This window comes from Arvicola amphibius, chromosome 10 (genome assembly GCF_903992535.2).
Source record: "Arvicola amphibius chromosome 10, mArvAmp1.2, whole genome shotgun sequence".
Taxonomy (NCBI): Eukaryota; Metazoa; Chordata; class Mammalia; order Rodentia; family Cricetidae; genus Arvicola; species Arvicola amphibius.
The window spans coordinates 112,150,923-112,169,798 of NC_052056.1; the positions used below are offsets into that span (position 1 = coordinate 112,150,923).

Below are 18,876 nucleotides of genomic sequence, written 5' to 3' on the forward strand. Positions count from 1 at the left end.
TACTGAGCCATCTCTCCAGTCCCCCATCTTATTTTATTTTTTTTTTTTTGAGGTAGGGTCTGTCACTGGACCTCGGGCTAGGCAGGCTGGCTAGGGAGTCCTAGGGGTCCTCTTCTCTCTACTTCCCCAGCACTGGAATTACAAAGTCATGTCGCTACATCTGGATTTTTAAATGTGGGTTCTGGGGGCTGAACTCAGGTCCTCATTACTTCCCAGCAAACACTTCACCAACTGAGCCCTCTCCAGGATCCTTTTATTTTTTGTTTTGAGACAACATCTTACCAAGTCCAGGCTGGCTTTGTACTAACTATGCAGCTGAGAATGACCAAGTCCCAGTTCTCATATTACAAATGTGCATGCCCATGACTGTTTTATGCAGTGCATTGTGCAGGAGAAGAAACTCATGGCTTCCCATGTTAGGAGAGCACTCTATCAAATGAGTCACATTCCCCAGGTCCCTCATGTAGACTTCAGGTAGTAATGGATAACTTATAGTTCCTGATACAACACAATGCTATACTAGTATTCTCTTTGTGTATGTATATGTATGTGTGTGTGTGTGTGTGTGTGTGTGTATGTATGTTTAAGAAAGAGAGAAGGAACTTCTGTGTGAGTGTGTATGTGGGTGGTTGGGTGTGTGCATATGTTTATTTTTAAAAGGTTTACTTTTTTGTGCCCATGTGTGTATGCACACAAGTGCAAAGTTCCTTCAGAGGCCAGACTCTTCTGGTATTGAATTCTCTGGAGCTGGAGTTACAGGCAGTTGTGGGCTCCCAGTTTGGATCTCTGGAAAAGCCAGCTCCTACAGATAGTTCCTATATGTTCATAAAACAATGAAATGAGTTGGCAGATGTTTTCTTCTCCAGTATTTTCTAATGTTAGTTTAAACAGTAAATATGGAAGGCCAACTATAGTTGGGACTCCTTATCCAAAACCCCAACTCCATTAAAGAGAAGCTTCCTTCCCTTCTCCAGGATTGCTTCCTCAGGCTCAAGTTCAGCCCTAGTTTTTGAAACCCCCTGCCCCACCAGGGCTCACCGCTGTTGGAGTTGCCAGAGCTCAGTGTGGAACCTTGGTGCCCATGCCCATTGGAACCATGGTGGTTGTGTTGTGCTGGCCCTAGGGCAGACCCCAGGTTATTGGGTCCAACTTCTGAGAGTCCAGGGAAGAGGTTTGTATAGGCAGGCAGCAGGGGGAGCCCTTGGGCACACAGTCTCAGGAATTCACCTGCAAAGAACAGAGTTGGAAGACCAATGATGAAAGGTGTTTGCCTTGCGAGCGTGGGGAGCTGAACAAAGGCAGAGGGAGAGAACCAACTTCACATAGTTGTTCTCTAACTTCCGTATGCATGTGCATGAATGGTTCTCCCATCACACTATAATGAATTTGAATAAATTTATGCCCTGGCAATGCTGAAGCATGGGAAGTCCATATATGGTGGTTCGTCACACAATAAAACAACAACAACAACAACAACAACAACAACAAAACATAGAACAGAATCTGAAGCCAGGCCATTGGTCCCACCCATGACCTCTCTGCTTAGAAGCTCAAACTGTCACTCACCAGAACCCCGTGGAGGACACAGCTTTGGGGATGGACCACTCGCCCAGCACCTGCCCTTGTCACAGCAGCACTGTCTGTGAGTGTAGTGGCCAGTGAGGCCTGCAGCACACTGACCTCTGATAAGCACTGAGAAGCAGGTGCCCACCTGGCGCTCTGTAACAGGATACAGGGAGGGGAAGTTTAGCACAAACTGAGCGCAGATGGGTTCAAATTCCAGCGGTACCCGCACTGCTTGTAGAGTGGCTCTCTGTGACTGGCATAGTTATGTTTTCTCATCTATTAGATGAGGGTGCTCCAAGCACACACAGCGCCTCAGGAGAGTGTTGCCTTGAGGAAAAATCGGGCATTGAGCTGGAGAGATGGAAAGTATAGGGTCTGAGTTTCATCCTCAGGACCACATAAAAAGCAAACAATCTGGGTGTGATGGCATGCAGTTTCAATCCCAGCACTGAGGAGGCAGAGAGGAGTAGATTCCTAGGGCTGCCTGGTCAGTCACCCTAGCTAATGTGGTGAGTTCCAGGCTAGGGAGACCCTGCTTCAGAAAAGGGCAGTCAAAGTAGGAGGTGCCCTCTGTGGTTGAGACCTGCTTCTTTTCCAGAGAACATGAGTTCAGTTCCCAGCTAACAACCCCTTGTAATTTTGGCTTTAGGGAACCCAATGCTCTCTTCTGGGTTCTGCAGGCACCTGCACATAGATGGCACACACTCACACAGATACCTACACATAAATAAAATATACATAATAAATAACATAAATTGTGGTTCTACTGAGGCCCAAAGCCAGGACCTTCTGCATGTAAAGCAGACATGAAAACCGCTACACACACACACACACACACACACACACACACACACGACACACACACACACACACACACACACACACACTTTAGCATGTGGGTAAACTCTGCTCGGTACTTCCTATTTTAAAGCTTTCTAAATCATTATAGAAGATGAATTAGGCCTTCATTCTGGACCACAGTTCCAATATCTCAAGTTTCCACCACCAGCAAACTCTTCTTCAAGCACAATGAGGAAGACCTTTTACTTCTTAGCGGTGGGGGGGTGTACCTGTTGCAAACTCAGGCAAACATGTTCATGTGTCCTTGCTTACTAACCTTGGCTACCACAGGGAAGCGTGGAGAAGCACTCCCAGGGGGTGAGTGGATGCACTAGGAGCCACTGCCCTCTGAAGGAAATGATCTGGTAGTTACCTTGGCATGAGAAACACAGACACTCCTCTGCTTCTCACCGGACTCTTGGGCCCATGGCTTTGCATGGAGATCAGAGTTCTCAGGCTTATTTTTGGGTTCAGTTCCTGAAAATATTAGCTGGTGTCCTCTGGTTGAGAAACTCCTCCCACCAGCAGAGAGGGCTGCTGGCAGCTGGCCCTGTCCTATATTAAACTGGAAAGTCATGGCAATTTTTCCACCATCCTAATTTTACCCTGTGTACCTGGGGACCTCCTAGGTGTGTGTGTGTATGTGTGTGTGTGTGTATGTGTGTGTGTGTGTGTGTGTGTGAGAGAGAGAGAGAGAGGGAGAGAGAGAGAGAGAGAGAGAGAGAGAGAGAGAGAGAGATGGCCACTCAGAAGAGATCTGTTCAGATGGGAAGATAACACTATGGTTCAAAGTTACCCAGATATTAGATTTGGTTGAACGTGGGGAACCAGATTCTCTAGGCACATGGGGTCTGACAAGCAGCTGTCTCTCCAGTAGGGAAGAAAGAGATCGAATATTGAGAATTTTAATGTAAACTACAGCTGTCAATGATTTAAACACCCTTGCTGACAGGTGCTCCTGCCTCAACCTCCCCAGGGTACTCCATATATCCAATGTATGTACTGAGCATACTGTGTACCAGTCATCTACAAATCATTTCAACTTCTGTCTCACAACATCTTGCTATGATTAGTCTCTCTTTCTCCCTCTCTCCCTTTCCCCACCTCCCTAGAGTGGCCTTAAACTCATTCTGTAGTCAAGGGTAACCTTGAACTTCTGATCATCCTGTGTCCACTTAGAGTGTTAGAATTGACAGGTGTGCACCATTATAACTACTGTACATAGTGCAGAAGCTGGAACCCAGGGTTTTGTGAAAGCTACCTAAACATTCTATCAATTGAACCATATCCCCAGCTCTATCACTGTCTATCCTCAAAACAACCATTCAAGATTGGTATGACTACTATCTCCATTTTATAGATGGGGAAACTGAGGCACAATAAGATTTTTTTTTTTTTAAAAAGTCAGTTGAGTAAAATCACATAGTCTTGGAACAGCTTAGCTAGAAATAAAAACTCAGGACTGAGGGGCTAGAGAGATGGTTTTCAGAGGACCCAGGTTCAGTTGCCCCCATCCACATGGTGGGTCACAATTGTCTGTAACTCTAGTCCCAAGGGATCTAATGCACTCTTCTGGCCTCCTCAGGCATCATACATGCATATGATAGAGAGACATATACGCAGGCAAACACACACACACACACACACACACACACACACACACACACCCCCCAAAAGAACCCCACACCCAGGACCAAATCAAAGCCCATGTTCAGAGACAATTGGAGTCTGTAACTGGATCAGTCCCTTGAAATCCAGAGGACATGTTGGTCCTCTGGCGGAAGACTTCCTATTATGGCTATGAAGGACCCTGGAGGTGGAGACTGGACAAATCCCAATACAATATTCTTAGTTCTGTCTTATGCAGGCCTAGCCTGAGGGGCTTGAGGTGATGCTGAGAATGGACCACACCTCCTTCTCTTTCCTGCAAACAGAATCCTGTTCATTCTCCTCTTTCATTTCCATCCATATTCCTAGGCAGCCTTGTGGACCCCCCAAATTATCTAGATTTGGAAGCTCATGACAACTGTGTGTGAGGTAGAACTACTCGTGACTGACTGAAGTGTGGGGGACTGCATTGGGGATCCAGACAAGGGGCACTTTCAAACCTCTTATGGGTCTGGACAGCTGGATGTAGGCATTTCTCTGTTATGGACTTGTTGAGTCTATCCAAGCCAGCCTTGCTTCTCTGAGCCCCAGTTTCTCCTTTAAAAAAAAAAAAAAAAAAAAAAAAGAAGGGGTAGTGAGAAAAGTTTGTAAGAGATTAGTGACACAGAGTGGCTAATGGGCAGAAGGGCATAGACGTGAATGAAGGAAGACAGCAAAGGTAAAGACTCAAGGGTTAGAAGGTGTCCAAATTGAAAGCTACCGGGTCAGAGGAGTAACAGAGATTAAAGCTAGAAGATCACTGGGGGCACAGAAATGAAAGTTAGCAGGTACAGAGAAAGACACAAAGATCAAGACAGGAGGATTAGAGGTTGGCAAAAAGATGGGTACCAGAGGGAATTGGGGGGCATAGAGTTGGAGGCTATGGGAGGTTACAGAGATGACACAGCAGGGTGGGGGAGGTGTGGTGGGAACAGAAGTTAAGGATAAAGTGTGACAGTAGGGTAAACATGTCCATCAATACCAAAGGGCATAGGACCAGAGAAACAAACAGGCATAGTGGAAGCATGTTTGTTTTTAGGAAGATAGGGAACAGAAGAATCAAGAGACTGAGTTGGGAGACCAGAGCGCTAAGGGACATAGAAAAAAAAGGGTCAAAAGGACCCTCAGACCAGAGTCAGTGACAGCATAGATGCTGGGAAGACAATTGCTAGATGGGAGGAAACGAGGGCCCAGAGAGGCAGAGGGTCACTGTATCACTGATGATGATGGTCTTGGGGTGAGAGAGAGGTATTTTAACACTGTGTCCCTCTTCAGCTCATTGGTCCATCTCAGCCAGGCAGTGAGCTCCATCCAGGTTTCTGACTAAGCCTTGGCAATAGCTGTACACATAGCTCCCAGTGTGTTTGTGCAGCTACCCCCAGAGCAAGCCCTGGATACACTAAGACACTCAATTAGATCTGCACAGGCAGACAGGGTTGGAGCCAGGCTCCTCATCTGCCCAATCCCTCCACCCTTCTGCAGGGAGCCTAGGTAACACACACATACCCTACCTTCACATTTGATGTCTTTGATATTGAACTGGTGTCCAGCAGGACAGTGGCACTTGAAGGAGCCCACTGTATTGAGACAGCTGCCACCCTGGCACAGGCCCGAGATGACCTGGCACTCATCCACATCTGCAGGAATAAAGTCCAGGAAGGGAGTCAGAGAGAAGAACCAACTCGTGGTGCATGCGTGTGTGCGTGGTATGTATGTGTTTGTGGTGTCTATGTATGTGTGTGGTGTGTGTGTGGTTTGTATATGTGGGTGGTGTGTATGTTTGTGTGGTATGTGTGCGGTGTGTGTGTGGTATGTGTGTGTGTGGTGTATGTGTGGTATGTGTGTGTGTGGCATGTGTGTGTGGTATGTGTGTGTGTGTGTGTGTTGGGGGGATCTCCATTCAGCTCTGGCTACTAAGGGCTCCATTCTCCCTTGCTTACCCCATAACTCACCTTGGCAGGCTCCTGTGTGAACATTTGGGGTAAAGCCTCGGCGGCAGGGGTGTGGCTGTGCAGGGCAGAGCTGGCAGGGAAGTCCCCAGGCATGGCCCACAGTGGCACAACAGAGAGCTTTGGTGCACATAAGACCTGTCAGCTGGCGCTGGCACCCCTCAGGACTCACTTGGGGGTAGCAGGGCCCCATCTGGAAGTCTGTGGACAGGCAGACACAGGCATCTGACTTTGAACTGTCTCTGTCCCACTGTTCTCTGCAGGTGCCCAGGCCTCTATACTATCATATCTGGCCTTTTCTTTCCGATGAGCCTTTCTACTTCCCCTTCAGAGAGGATGCCTTTTCTATGTAACAAACTCCTATTGATCCTTCAAACTATTCGGTACCTTCACACAAATAACCTCCAGGAGAGAATCTTCAGATCTTCTCAGACTTGGTCTCTCTCACCCTGCTTCAAGCAGAGACCATGGATAGGATATATGGCAGGAGAGCCTGTCTCACATCTCACACCCGGCCCTGCTGAATCTCCTCTTGGCTCCCATGACACCATGTTCCTGAACCCTCAACCCTAGTACAAAGGAGCTGTGTCAGTTTTCCCAAGCGCAGTGCCCAGGGTCCATTTGTGACTGCTTGGCTCCTCCCACCCTTCAGATGGTTCCAATAATAGGACTGGCACAAGGCCAAGGACAGCCCCTCTCAGAATAAGCCAACCACTCTCCTTTCCAGGCCTCTTATAAAGGAGGGCTTCAGAGGTAGCTTGGTACCCAGCCCTCCCGGGCATTTGATATCCACCACCAGCCCTGACCCCCTTCTCCCTTCCCCTCCCACAATGACTTACACTCTCTTCATCTCTTACAATCTATATTCCATTTTTTTTCTCTTTTAGTTGAAGTGTTTCCAAAGATATCATTCCAGAACCCAGGCATACTTCCTGCAGCCCCTCTAGCTTCTTCATGACAACTCTCTATCTATAAACTGACCCTTGCCACCATCAATAACCTCAGCCCCTCACTGGGGGGTTCTAGGTGGGTGCCCTCAGGCTGAGTCTCACCTGTAGCACCTGTAGTCTCATCTGGGAGATGGTAGGCCAGTGCTCACCAGTGAGTCACTCCTCAGACCTCTTTATTACTTTTAGAGACAGTAAAACTATGTAGCTCAAGCTACAACAGTAGCTTCTCCCTGGCTGCCATCTCCCACAATAGGAATCAATCTCAGGGCCTCCAATGTCCATCACCTTTAGGTTCTTTGTCTACACAAGTCTCTCTGATAACTTCTGTGTATGAAAATCATTCCCGAAAAGTCCCAGAGAACTGGGAGCAGCCTCTCCACACCCACAACCATCCCCATTGCCTCTGTGACCACTGGAGTCTTGGCCCTGACTGTTCCTGGAGAGTTGAGATTCTGGGTTCCCAGCTGGAGGACCCTGCTCTCTAGACCCTAGCCCCCGGGAGGCACATCCTGTGCCCTACCCTCACCCAGCGAAGCTCCAGAGACCTGGGAGCAGCCTCCCCCCTCCACCTGTAACAATTCCCCACCACATGCATGACCATCAAAGCCTTGGTCCTGACTACACCTGGAGAGGAAACCCCAGAGCAGCATCAGCGACCATGAGAGGCAAGGCCTTGCCTGCACCTGGAGGAAGAGTGACTCCTGAAGCACAGGTCTCACCTGCACCCATTGGAGGAAGAGATGATTAGGCAACAGGGTAAGAATACATTTGACAACATAAAGAGCAACATGGCACCACCAGAATCTAGTGGTTCTACACCAGCAAGGTCTGTACATCTCAATGCAGATGAAGCAGATGAACGACCTTAAAAATAACTTTATGAAGATGATGGAGACCCTTAAAGAGGAAATGAAAAATTCCCTTAAAGAAATGGAGGAAAAGGCAAACAAAAAATTAGAAGAAATCAACAAATCCCTTAAAGAAAGCAAAGAACACTATGAAAAAACAATCAAATAGGTGAAAGAATTGGTTCAAAACATTCTACCCAGACACCAAAGAATATACCTTCTTCTTAGCACCTCATGGAACCTTCTCTAAAACTGACCACATACTCAGTAACAAAGCAAACCTCAACAGGTACAAAATATTGGAATAACCCCCTGTACATTATCGGATCATCATGGTTTAAAGTTAGAATTCAACAACAACATGCATTGCAGAAAGCCCACATACTCATGAAAACTGAACAATGCTCAACTGAATCATCCCTGGATTAAGGAAGAAATAAGAAAGAAATTAAAGACTTCCTAGAATTCAACAAAAATGAAGGCACAGCATACCCAAGCCTATTGAGCACTACAAAAGCAGTGCTAAAAGGAAAGTTCATAGCACTAAGTGCCTACATAAAGAAAGTGGAGAAATCTCTCACTAGTGACTTAGCAGCACACCTGAAAGCTCCAGAACATAAAAAGAAGCAAATGTATCCAGGAGGAATAGATGCCAGGAAATACTAAAATTGAGGACTGAAATCAATACAAAGAGTCAGTGAGTTAAAGAGTTGGTTCTTTGATATAGACAAATATTTATCCAAAGTAACTGAAAGGCAGAGGGAGAATATCCAAATTAACAAAATCAGAAATGAATAGTGGGACATAACAACAGATATTGAGGAAATCCAGAAAATCATCAGGTCATACTTCAAAAGCCTTTACTCCATAAAATTGGAAAATTGAAAGGAAATGGACAATTTTCTGAATAGGTACCACATATCAAAATTAAATCAAGACCAGATAAGCAAACCAAACAGACCTACATTCCCTAAGGAAATAGAAATAGTCATCAAAAGTCTACTAACCAACAAAAGCCCAGGGCCAGATGGTTTCAGCTCAGAATTCTCTCAGAATTTCAAAGAAGAGCTAATACCAATACTCCTTAAATTGTTCCACATTATAGAAACAGATGGGACACTGTCAAACTTTTTTTTAATGACGCTACAGTTACCCTGATACCTAAGCCACACAAAGATGCAACAAAGAAAGAGAGTTACATACCAATCTCCCTCAGGAGCATTGATGTAAAAATACTCAACGAAATACTGGCAAATTGAATCCAAGAACACATCAGAAAATCATCCACCATGATCAAGTAGGCTTCATCCCAGAGATGCAGGGATGGTACAGCATATGAAAACCTGTTAGTGTAATCCACAATATAAACAAACTGAGTGAAAAAAAAAGCACATGATCATCTCATAAGATGCTGATAAAAGCCTTTGACAAAATTTAACATCCCTTCATGATAAAGGTCTTAGAGAGATCAGGAACAAAGAAATACATTTAAACATAATAAAGGCAATATACAGGAAGCCAACTGCCAACATCAAACTAAATAGAGACAAATTCAAAGTGATTCCACTAAAATCAGGGACAAGACAAGGTTGTCCACACTCTCCATAACTATTTCATGTAGTACTCGAAGTTATAACTAGAGCAATAAGACGAAAGGAAATCAAGGGGAAACAAACTGGAAAGGAAGAAGTCAAACTTCCACTATTTTCAGATGATATGATAGTATACATAAGTGACCCAAAATATTCTACCAGGGAACTGCTACAGCAGATAAACACCTTCAGTGATGTAGCAGTATACAAGATTAACTCAAAAAATTAGTAGTCCTCTTATATACAGATGATAAAGGGGCTGAGAAGAAAATGAGAGCAACATCACCCTTTACAATACACACACACACACACAATATAAAATATCTTGGGGGTAACTCTAATCAAACAAGTGAAATGCCTGTATGACAAGACTATAAATCTTTAAAGAAAGAAATTGAAGAAGATATCAGAAAATGGAAAGATCTCCCATGCTCATGAACAGGTAGGATTAACATAGGCAATCTTTCAAAAGGAATCTATAGATTCAATGCAATACCCATCAAAATCCCAGCACAGAACTTGAAAGAACAATACTCAACTTCATGTGGAAAAATAAAAAAAAAAAAAACCAGGATAGCCAAAACAATCCTGTATAATATAGGAACTTCTGGAGGCATCACCATTCCTGACTTCAAGCTCTACTATAGAGATATAGTAATAAAAATAGCTTGATATTGGCATAAAAGACAGGTGAACCCATGGAATTGAATTGAAGACCCTGACATTAATCCACATACCTATGAACACCTGATTTTTGACAAAGAAGCTAAAATTATACAATGGAATAAAAGAAGAATCTTCACCAAATGGCATTACTGGCATATGCTGGTATAACTGGATGTCAACACGCAGAAGAATGCAAAGAGATCTCTAGCTATCTCCATGTAAAAAACTCAAGCCCAAATAGATCAAAGACCTCAATATAAATCCACCCACACTGAACCTCATAGAAGGGAAAATGGGAAGTAACCTTGAATGCACTAGCACAGGAGACCATTTTTTGAATATAACACCAGTAGCACAGACACTGAGATTGACAATTAATAAATGGAACCTCCTGAAACTAAGAAGCTTCTGTAAGGCAAAGGACACTGTCAACAATACAAAATGACAGCCTACAGACAGGAAAATATCTTCACCAACCCCACATCTGACAGAGGACTGATCTCCAAAATAAACAAAGAACTCAAGAAACTCAACATCAAAATATCAAATGACTCTGAGATACCATCTTATACCTGTCAGAATGGCTAAGATCAAAAACACTAATGACAGCTTTTGCTAGAGAGGATGTGGAGTAAGGGGAACACTCCTCCATTGCTGGTGGGAATGCAAACTGTACAGCCACTTTGAAAATCAGTATGGCAGTTTCTTAGAAAGTTGGAAATCCATCTACCTTAAGACCCAGCAATATCATTCTTGGGCATAAATCCAATGGATGCACACTCAAACCACTAGGACATGTACTTGACTATGTTTATAGCAGCATTATTTATAATAGCCAACCTAGATGCCCCTCAACTGAAGAATGGATAAAAAAACGTGGTGCACTTGCACAATTGAGTACTACTCAGCAGTAAAAAACAATGACATCTTGAAATTTGCAGGCAAATGGATGGAACTAGAAAAAAAAAAACATCCTGAGTGAGGTAACTCAAGCCCAGATACACAAACACAGTATGTATTCACTCATAAGTAGCTATTAGACATAAAGCAAAGGATAACCAGCCTACATTCCAGAACCCCAGAGAAGCCAGGAAACAAGGAGAACCCTAAGAAAGACACATATGGTTTCCCCTGGGAAGGGGAAATAGACAAAATCTCCTGAGAAAGTTGGGAGAGTGGGGGTGGAAGGAGAAGGGAGGGAAGAAGGGGGGAGGAGGAGGAGGAGAGAAGGGAAGTGGGGAGGAAAACATGAGGGAATAGGATGGTCAAGATGTGGGAAGGAGAGAGAGAGAGAGAGAGAGAGAGAGAGAGAGAGAGAGAGAGAGAGAGAGCAAGGAAAGAGATATCTTGATAGAGGGAGCCATTATAGAGTTAGCAAGAAACCTGGCACTATGGAATTTCCCAGGATCTCACAAGGATGACCCTAGCTAAGAATCTAACCAATAGTGGAGAGGGTGCCTTAACTGCCCTTCCCCTGTAAGAGATTGATGACTACCTTAATTGTTATCATAGATCCTTCATCTAGCAACTGATGGAAGCAGATGCAGAGATCCACAGCTAAGCACTAGGCTTAGCTCCGGGAGTCCAGTCATAGAGTGGGAGAAACAATAATATAAGCAAAGGAGTCAAGATTGTGATGGGAAAACCCATAGAAACAGCTGACCTGAGCTAGTAGGAGCTCACTGACTCTGGACTGACAGCTGGGTAACCTACATAGGACCAAACTAGGCCCTCTGAATGTGGGTGACAATTGTGTGACTTGGGCAGTTTGTGGGGCCACTGGCAATGAGACCAGTATTTATCCCTAGTGCATGAACTGGATATTTGGAGCCCATTCCCTATGGAGGGATACCTTGTTCAGCCTAGACATAGTGGGGAGAGTCGTGGTCCTGCCTCAAGTGATGTGACAGACTTTGTTGACTCCCCATGTGAGGCCTCACCCTCTCTGAGGAATGGATGGGGAGTGGAGTGGTGGGAAGGCAGGGAGAACAGGAGGAAGGGAGGGAGAGGGAACTGGGATTGGTATGTAAAATAAAAAATGACTAATAAAGAAAAGAAAATCATGCCAAGAGTTGTTCTCCTGTCATTTGTCCTTAGCACCCTTTAGATGCCGCACTTCTTTCCTGCCCTGAGATGCCAGACGCCCCTCTCTCCTTGCTCTCTCTTCTCTCCCTCAGCTGCTCCCTTTCCCTGCTCTCAATACACCGTCTTTCCCTCAGCTGTCAGGACTGGATCTGGGATCAATTCTCAGCCCCACCCCTCTTCTATCTACCCCACACCCAGCCCTTTTCAGCTGGTTTAGTTTACACAATCCCACTCACATCCACTGATGGACCGTTTTTAAGAGCTAGAGTCAGCTGGGTGTGATGGTGCACGCCTGCAAGCTTGTCTATTCCAGGGGCTAACGTGAAAGGATTACAAAGCAAGACCAGTTTAGGATACACAGCAAACACCACCCCCAACCCTGCATAGAGTTAAAAGGAACCTGAAATGGTGGTGCACGCGTGTAAACAGAGCACTAAAGGGGGAAGTGCACCTCTGTGAATTCAAGGCCAGCTTGGTCTACAGAACCATTTCTAGGCCAGTTAGGGCTGCACAGTGAGGAGATGGAAGGAGGGAAGGAAGCATTTTCTTTTTCCTCATGGGGCTGGAAAGATGGATCAGCCATTAACAGTATCTATTGTTCTTGCTTCAATCCCTAGCACCCATATGAAGCAGCTCACAATCACCTGTCTGTAACTCCAGCTCCAGGGGATCTGATGCCTTCTCTGGTCTCTATGGACACCTGCATTCACGTGCGCATACTCTCCCACACACATAACTTTAAAATAGTAAAATGAATGTTTTTAAAAGGAAAAGGTAAAAAGGGGGTCCTGGTGAGATGATGGCTCAGCTAGTAAGGGCGGATGCTACCAAGTCTGACCTCCCGAGTTTGATCTCAGACCCACAGGACGGGAGGTGAGAACCAACTTCTGCAAGCTGTCTTGTCCGCTTACCCCCACACTTTCCCATAGTTATTTGTTTCCTCATCATCTTCCAAGTAAGTAAATACGATTTTAAAAATAAAATTAAGCAAAAAGAGGTCTATGGGTATGGCTAACTGTTAAGCATGGTCCTACAATTCTTCAGTGAGGGTCTGGGAAGTGACTCAAGGGTAGAGTCCCTGCCTAGAATCCCCTAATGAGGGGCTGTGGTGGGAGGTGTGGTTCAGTGGAGTGCCTGTTTGGTTCTCAAATAAGACCTGAGCTCAGTCAGTAGTAACAGAGACGAGAGAGTTGGCGAGGTGGTGGTGGTGGGGTGAGGTTTCAGTAAAGAGGTGTGTCCATTCCCTATGGATCATTTTCAGAGCCACGATTCGGGTAAGCAAGGTGGCGCATGCCTGGAATCCTAGCTATTCAAGAGGCTGAGGCAGGAGGATCAAGGGTAAGCTTGATGTGAACCTGGACTGAATAATAAAATCGAAGCCTACCTGGGTGACCTGTCTCAAGAAGTTAAGATCCTGGCTTGGGAGGTGACTCAGGGAGGAAACGCACTGCCACCAAACGTGATGACTTGAGTTTGATCCCCAAACCCTGCATTGTGGAAAGAGAGAACTGACTCCTGCAAGCTGTCCTTTGATATCTACATACATGGTAGCATGAGCACACACACAAATTAATAATGTATCAAATTATTTAAAAGTAAAACCTTTTCAAGATTCAGCTGGGAGGTCTTTCCCCAGAAAGTCCTCCCTTACTCCATGCTCATGACTTCTCTGCCCTTTATATCCCCTTCGTCATGGCAATAGATCCCAAGGTCAGTGTTTTCTTCTTCCAATTCCCAAGCCAATACAAACTCTTTTTTTCTAAGCAAAGGAGCTAATTTAATTAATAGTTTTATTCCATGTGTATTGGTGTTTTACCTGCATATATGTGAGGGTGTCTGACCTTATACTGGAGTTACAGACAGTTGTCAGGTGGATGCTGGGAATTGAACCAGATACTCTGGAAGAGCAGTAAGTGCTCCTAACCGCTGAGCCATCTCTCCATCTGCCCCTCCTCCAGCCCCCAACGAAAATTCTTTCAAAGTAGGCCAATGAGCAATAACTGCTGCACAGAGTGGATGAGCAAAGGAAGGCCATTGTCCTCAGACTGCCCTGGAAGGAGCAAAGCAGCCATCTGTCTGCACTTGGAACCCAGCCATGTCTTGCTCGCTGCCCATTTTCCTCCCCAAATTCTTCTCAGTACCTCTCTCACACTGAGGCCCCATGAATCCATAGACACACGCACAGAGGTTTGGCCCGATGCAGCGTCCTCCGTTACGGCAGCCGTGGATACAGATGGCTGTGGACAGACAGGGGAGAATGACTGAAGGTTTCCTGGAAGCAGAGGGGGCTGGGACCTGAGTAATCTTTCTTTATCCAGGGATCCCGCCATCTGGACCAGGGGGAGTGAGACTGACTAATGAGCAATGTAAACATGAGAATCTAAGCTCAGATTCTCAGCACCCATGGGAAAGTCACAAGCAATGGTGCTCTGCAATTCCCTTGCTGGGGAGCCAGAGGCAGATGGGTCTCTGAAAGCTCACTGGCCAGGTAGCCTAGCTGAATAGGTGAGTTCCGGGTTTAATAAGAGACCCTGTCTCTGAAAATAAGGAGAACAATCCATGGAGATACCTAACATCGATCTTTGGCCTTCACATGCACACATACACACATGCTTGCATACATACATGCATGCACATCTGCACAAGCACCCGCCCCCCCCCCCAACTGTGCAGCTGTAACAATGAGCCTGTCACCTTCAATCTCTGATCAAAGTGAGCAAGTTATGAACAGATCCGTTTCCTGGGATTCTATGTGTAAGTGAGGGCAGCAATGGGGGTACTCACGTTGTCCACACACAGTGCCCGTGTAGCCTTTCTGGCATAGACAAGATTCCCCTCGGCAGCTGCCCCCATTCATGCAGCTCATGCTACACCCCAGTGATGCTATGGATCAAGAAAAACATACAGTAAGGGGAAGATGTTCCAGGAAGGCTTGACCAGGGCCTCTACTTGGCTTGGCTCTTATCCTTCAACAAAAACAACCTGGGCTCCTAATGGCATTCAGATACCTAGAGTCTTCTCTTCCTTCTTCAAGAGGCCACTGATCACTCACCTCTACTTACGCCACAGCTGGGAGCCAGGGTCCCATCCATACAGGTACACAGGTTGGGCTGGGAGCAGAAGCCATTGCCACAGGTATGCCTGCAGACAGCTGGAAAGGCAGAGTGTACAGCATCAAAATCAGGACCCACGGCCTTAGCAATTTCTCATTAGGTAGAGGCACTTGCTGCACAAGCCTGGTGACCCGACCTCTATTCACCAGTAAAGGCGGAATGGAAGAAGAGAACTGACTTCACAAAATTGTTCTCTGACATCCATAGGTGTATCATGGTACGTGTGCCTCCACACACACAGTAATAACTAACTAACTAACTAAATACTACCCAGCAAAATGTGGTAGTGTACCTATATCAACCCAGCACTTGGGAGGGAACGGAGCCGAATGGAGGGGGAATGCTGAAGGATGGGAGAGAGAAAGGACATAAGTCCCATGTCATCCTGACTCCAAAGATTCCCAGGCCACCAGAAGCGTCACCGTGAACCAGTTGGTCTTCCCCAGCTCTAGCTCTGCTCATACCCTGAGTAGTGGCAAATAAACCCCCGCCAAGTCTCTGTCTAGGCTGAGCAGGTGCTGTGACCTTCGGCTCCAGGATTTGCTACATCACCAGGAGAGATGGTGTGGGCATGAAGGGCTGACTTCAGGGCACGGAGGCTGGAGTGGTGGAGACCCTGATTCAGAGTCTGGAGACAGAGAAACTAGAGTTGGGGGAGGGAGTGTGAGATTGACATAAAGACAGAATGAGAGGCCTGAGGACCACGGGGACAGACAAGAAGACAGGAGAGCCAGGCAGAAATGACAAGGTGGGAGGACAAAGGACATGAATGCAGGGTGGGTAAGATGATTCAGAAGGTAAAGGCACTCGCTCCCAAGCCTGATGACTCTTTGATCCTCAAGACCTACATACATGATGGAAGGTGAGAATGGACTACTGTCAACTGCCCTCAACATGTACACCATGGCATGCTTCACCCACCCAACAAAATAAATGAAATACATATTTTTTCAAAAAAGAGAGAAATAAATGAATGCATCAAGTCACAATGGAGTCTAAGGACAAAAGCATGGGACATTAGTGAGGCTCACCCAGCGGCCCTGAGCTAAGTTCCAACTTCCTGTGTAGACAAGGCTGGGATTGCTGACAGGTAGCTGGGAAGACCCCCCCAAGCATCCCCTGCCTGTACCCTCCATCTCCACTCTTCAGCACTCACGGACAATACACTGTTTCCTGCCAGGCAGAGTCCTCCAGCCAGGGCAGCAGTAGGCATGAAAGCGGGAACCACAGACGTTAGGCCTTTGGGAGAAAGTGGGTGATGTAGCTACCTGCCCTCTTACCCCAGCATAGCCTTCCTGCCCGCACCCCAGGTACTTTCAGCATTCCAGATACACGCACCCCTGCAAAATGATGGCAGGCCTGCCACGTCTTCTCACACGGTCTGGACTCGCAGGTTCCTGGGCCCCATCCCAGTAGCATTGACCATTTTCCATACACGATAGAACCACCCAGGCCAGCAGAATCTGAGCTGGAGGACGCCAGGCTGTAAGGAAGCCTCCAGGTTCTCTCTTTGCCCAACATGGGCCTTCCAGAGTCATGATGTGTCTTTGGAGGCTGCAAGGAGCAAGCAGAGTCGGCTGCCAAGTGAACTACATGGTGAAGGGGCACCCCATAGAATGGACAGTGGTGAGGAGCCTGCCTGGGAAGACACTAGTTCTGGCTTGGGAGAGCAGGGAAACAACAGGGTCAGACCTTTTGGAAGAGGTATGATTGTTTTCAGTGTGTTTGTCATGTGTACATACACATGTGCCCGTTGAGGCCACCAGACAATGCCTACCATCATTCTCAGGAGCCGTCACGTTGTTTTCTGAGACTGGGTTTCTCCCTGGAGTGGAATTCACCAAGTAGGCTAGGCTGGTTGGTGAAGGAGCCCCAGGATCCTTCTGTCTACACATGCTCAGGGCTCTTATATTTAAGTGGGTCCTAGGCGATCAAACACAAGCTTTCACGCATACAAAGCAGGGGTTTTACTGACCGAGCTATCTTCTAGCCTCAGGATATAATAGGTGAAGCCACTATAGATCATGGTGCCAAAAAAAAAAAAAAAAAAAAAAAAAGTGCACAGCGGGAGAAAGGGAAGGTGGTTCTTGGTTGTGCATCAGGGCAATGAAGAACTCTTGAAATATTTTTGGTGAGGGACAAATATGAGCTTGGAGTGAGGAAGGGATGTGGGGTCCAGCAAAAGGTGGGCAGGGAGATGGCAGGGCCAGATGACGGGTTGATAACAAGGAATAACAGAGAACTCAAACAATCAACAAGAGTAGATGGGGAGTCCAGAAGAGGAAGGAAGATTGAGGAGACCCCCAGAATTCTGGCTGGGAGGGTTGAGAGAAGCGGCTGTTAAAGACTGGGAATACGGCTTGGGCTTGCCTTGCAACAGGGAGATCTGAATTTTACCTCCCAGAACCCACGTAAAATGACCAAGCATCATGGTATTTCTCTCTCTCTCTCCCTCTCTCTCTCTCTCTCTCTCTCTCTCTCTCTCTCTCTCTCTCTCTCTCTCTCTCTCTCTCTCTCTCTCTCTCAAATATTTTGTTTTATTTTATGTGTGTGGTTATTTTTGCCTTCATACATACCTGAGAACTATGTAAGTGTCTGGTGCCTAAGGGAGCCTGAAGAGGGCATTTGTTCCCCTGAAACTGGAGTGTAGTTGGTTTTAAGTCTCCATGTGGATGCTGGGAATTGACCCCAGGTCCTCTGAAAGATCAACAAATGCTCTTAACCCCTGAGCCATCCACTCCCACGGGACATGCTCTTATTCCAGCGCTGGGGAAGAGGAGGCAGGCAGATCCTTGGCTCACTGACTAGTCTGGTGAGTTTCAGGTCAGTGAGAGACCCTGTCTCAAGAACCAAGGTGATGGCGCCTGAGGAACAGAACCTGAGGTTGACCTCTGACCTCCACACGCATGTGTACATGTGTGCACCCACGCATGCATGTACATCACACATTCCAAACTTAAATAAGTGGCTAAGTCAAAGGAGGCAGCTGGGCATTCTGACAACATTTGCATCTAGTTAACTTTGGACAAAGCAAGACTATCACATGGTTAGTGAGAAGATGCAAGGTCCAGCCATCTCCTCCTCCCAGAATGGCTGGCTCTTTCCTTGGCCGGGAAGAATGAGTGTGGGAGCAGGTCAAGGCGATTTCCCAAAGGAGTCGGTTGGGCTGGTGAGAAGGCTCAGCCCAGAAAAGGCACTTGAGGACTTAAGTTTGATTCACATGGACTCACACAGTGGAGGGAGAGAGCCAACTCCCACAAGCTGTTCCCTGGCCTCCACACATGCTTCCTCCCCTGCCCCAGCTTCCCCACCCCACTCCGCATTCCATAAACTAAATACATTTCTAAACTGCAAGTGTGTTGTGTTTCTTTTGTAAAAGGTTTGGATGGAGACCGGGGCTGTAACTCAGTTGGCAGAGTGCTTCCCCAGCATGCATGAAACCCTAGGCTTGATCCCTGGGGCCAGCTCTGGTGTGGTGGTGCGTACATATAATAACACCTTGTGGAAAAGTAGAGGCAAGAAGATAGTGAGTTTAAGGTGTTCTGGGATACATAGCAAGACCCTGTCTCATAAACAGTTTGCAGAGTGAAAACTAGCCTTTGAGGAGAAGTGAAAGTCTG

General features: G+C 46.4%; 1 protein-coding gene across 1 annotated transcript in view; it reads right to left on the reverse strand.

Annotated features, from left to right (window-relative positions):
* Positions 1–16,794, reverse strand: part of Fbn3 (fibrillin 3) — a 64,415-nt gene extending 47,621 nt beyond the window's left edge. The window contains exons 1-10 of the mRNA XM_042055860.1: positions 16,595–16,794; positions 16,413–16,495; positions 15,196–15,294; positions 14,928–15,026; positions 14,285–14,380; positions 6,006–6,203; positions 5,565–5,690; positions 1,567–1,719; positions 1,039–1,227; positions 349–498 (exon numbers count right to left, since the gene is read on the reverse strand). Coding sequence (XP_041911794.1) covers positions 349–498; positions 1,039–1,227; positions 1,567–1,719; positions 5,565–5,690; positions 6,006–6,203; positions 14,285–14,380; positions 14,928–15,026; positions 15,196–15,294; positions 16,413–16,495; positions 16,595–16,794 — 1,393 coding nt within the window. The remainder of the gene's footprint in view (positions 1–348; positions 499–1,038; positions 1,228–1,566; positions 1,720–5,564; positions 5,691–6,005; positions 6,204–14,284; positions 14,381–14,927; positions 15,027–15,195; positions 15,295–16,412; positions 16,496–16,594) is intronic.
* Positions 16,795–18,876: the final 2,082 nt, after the last annotated feature.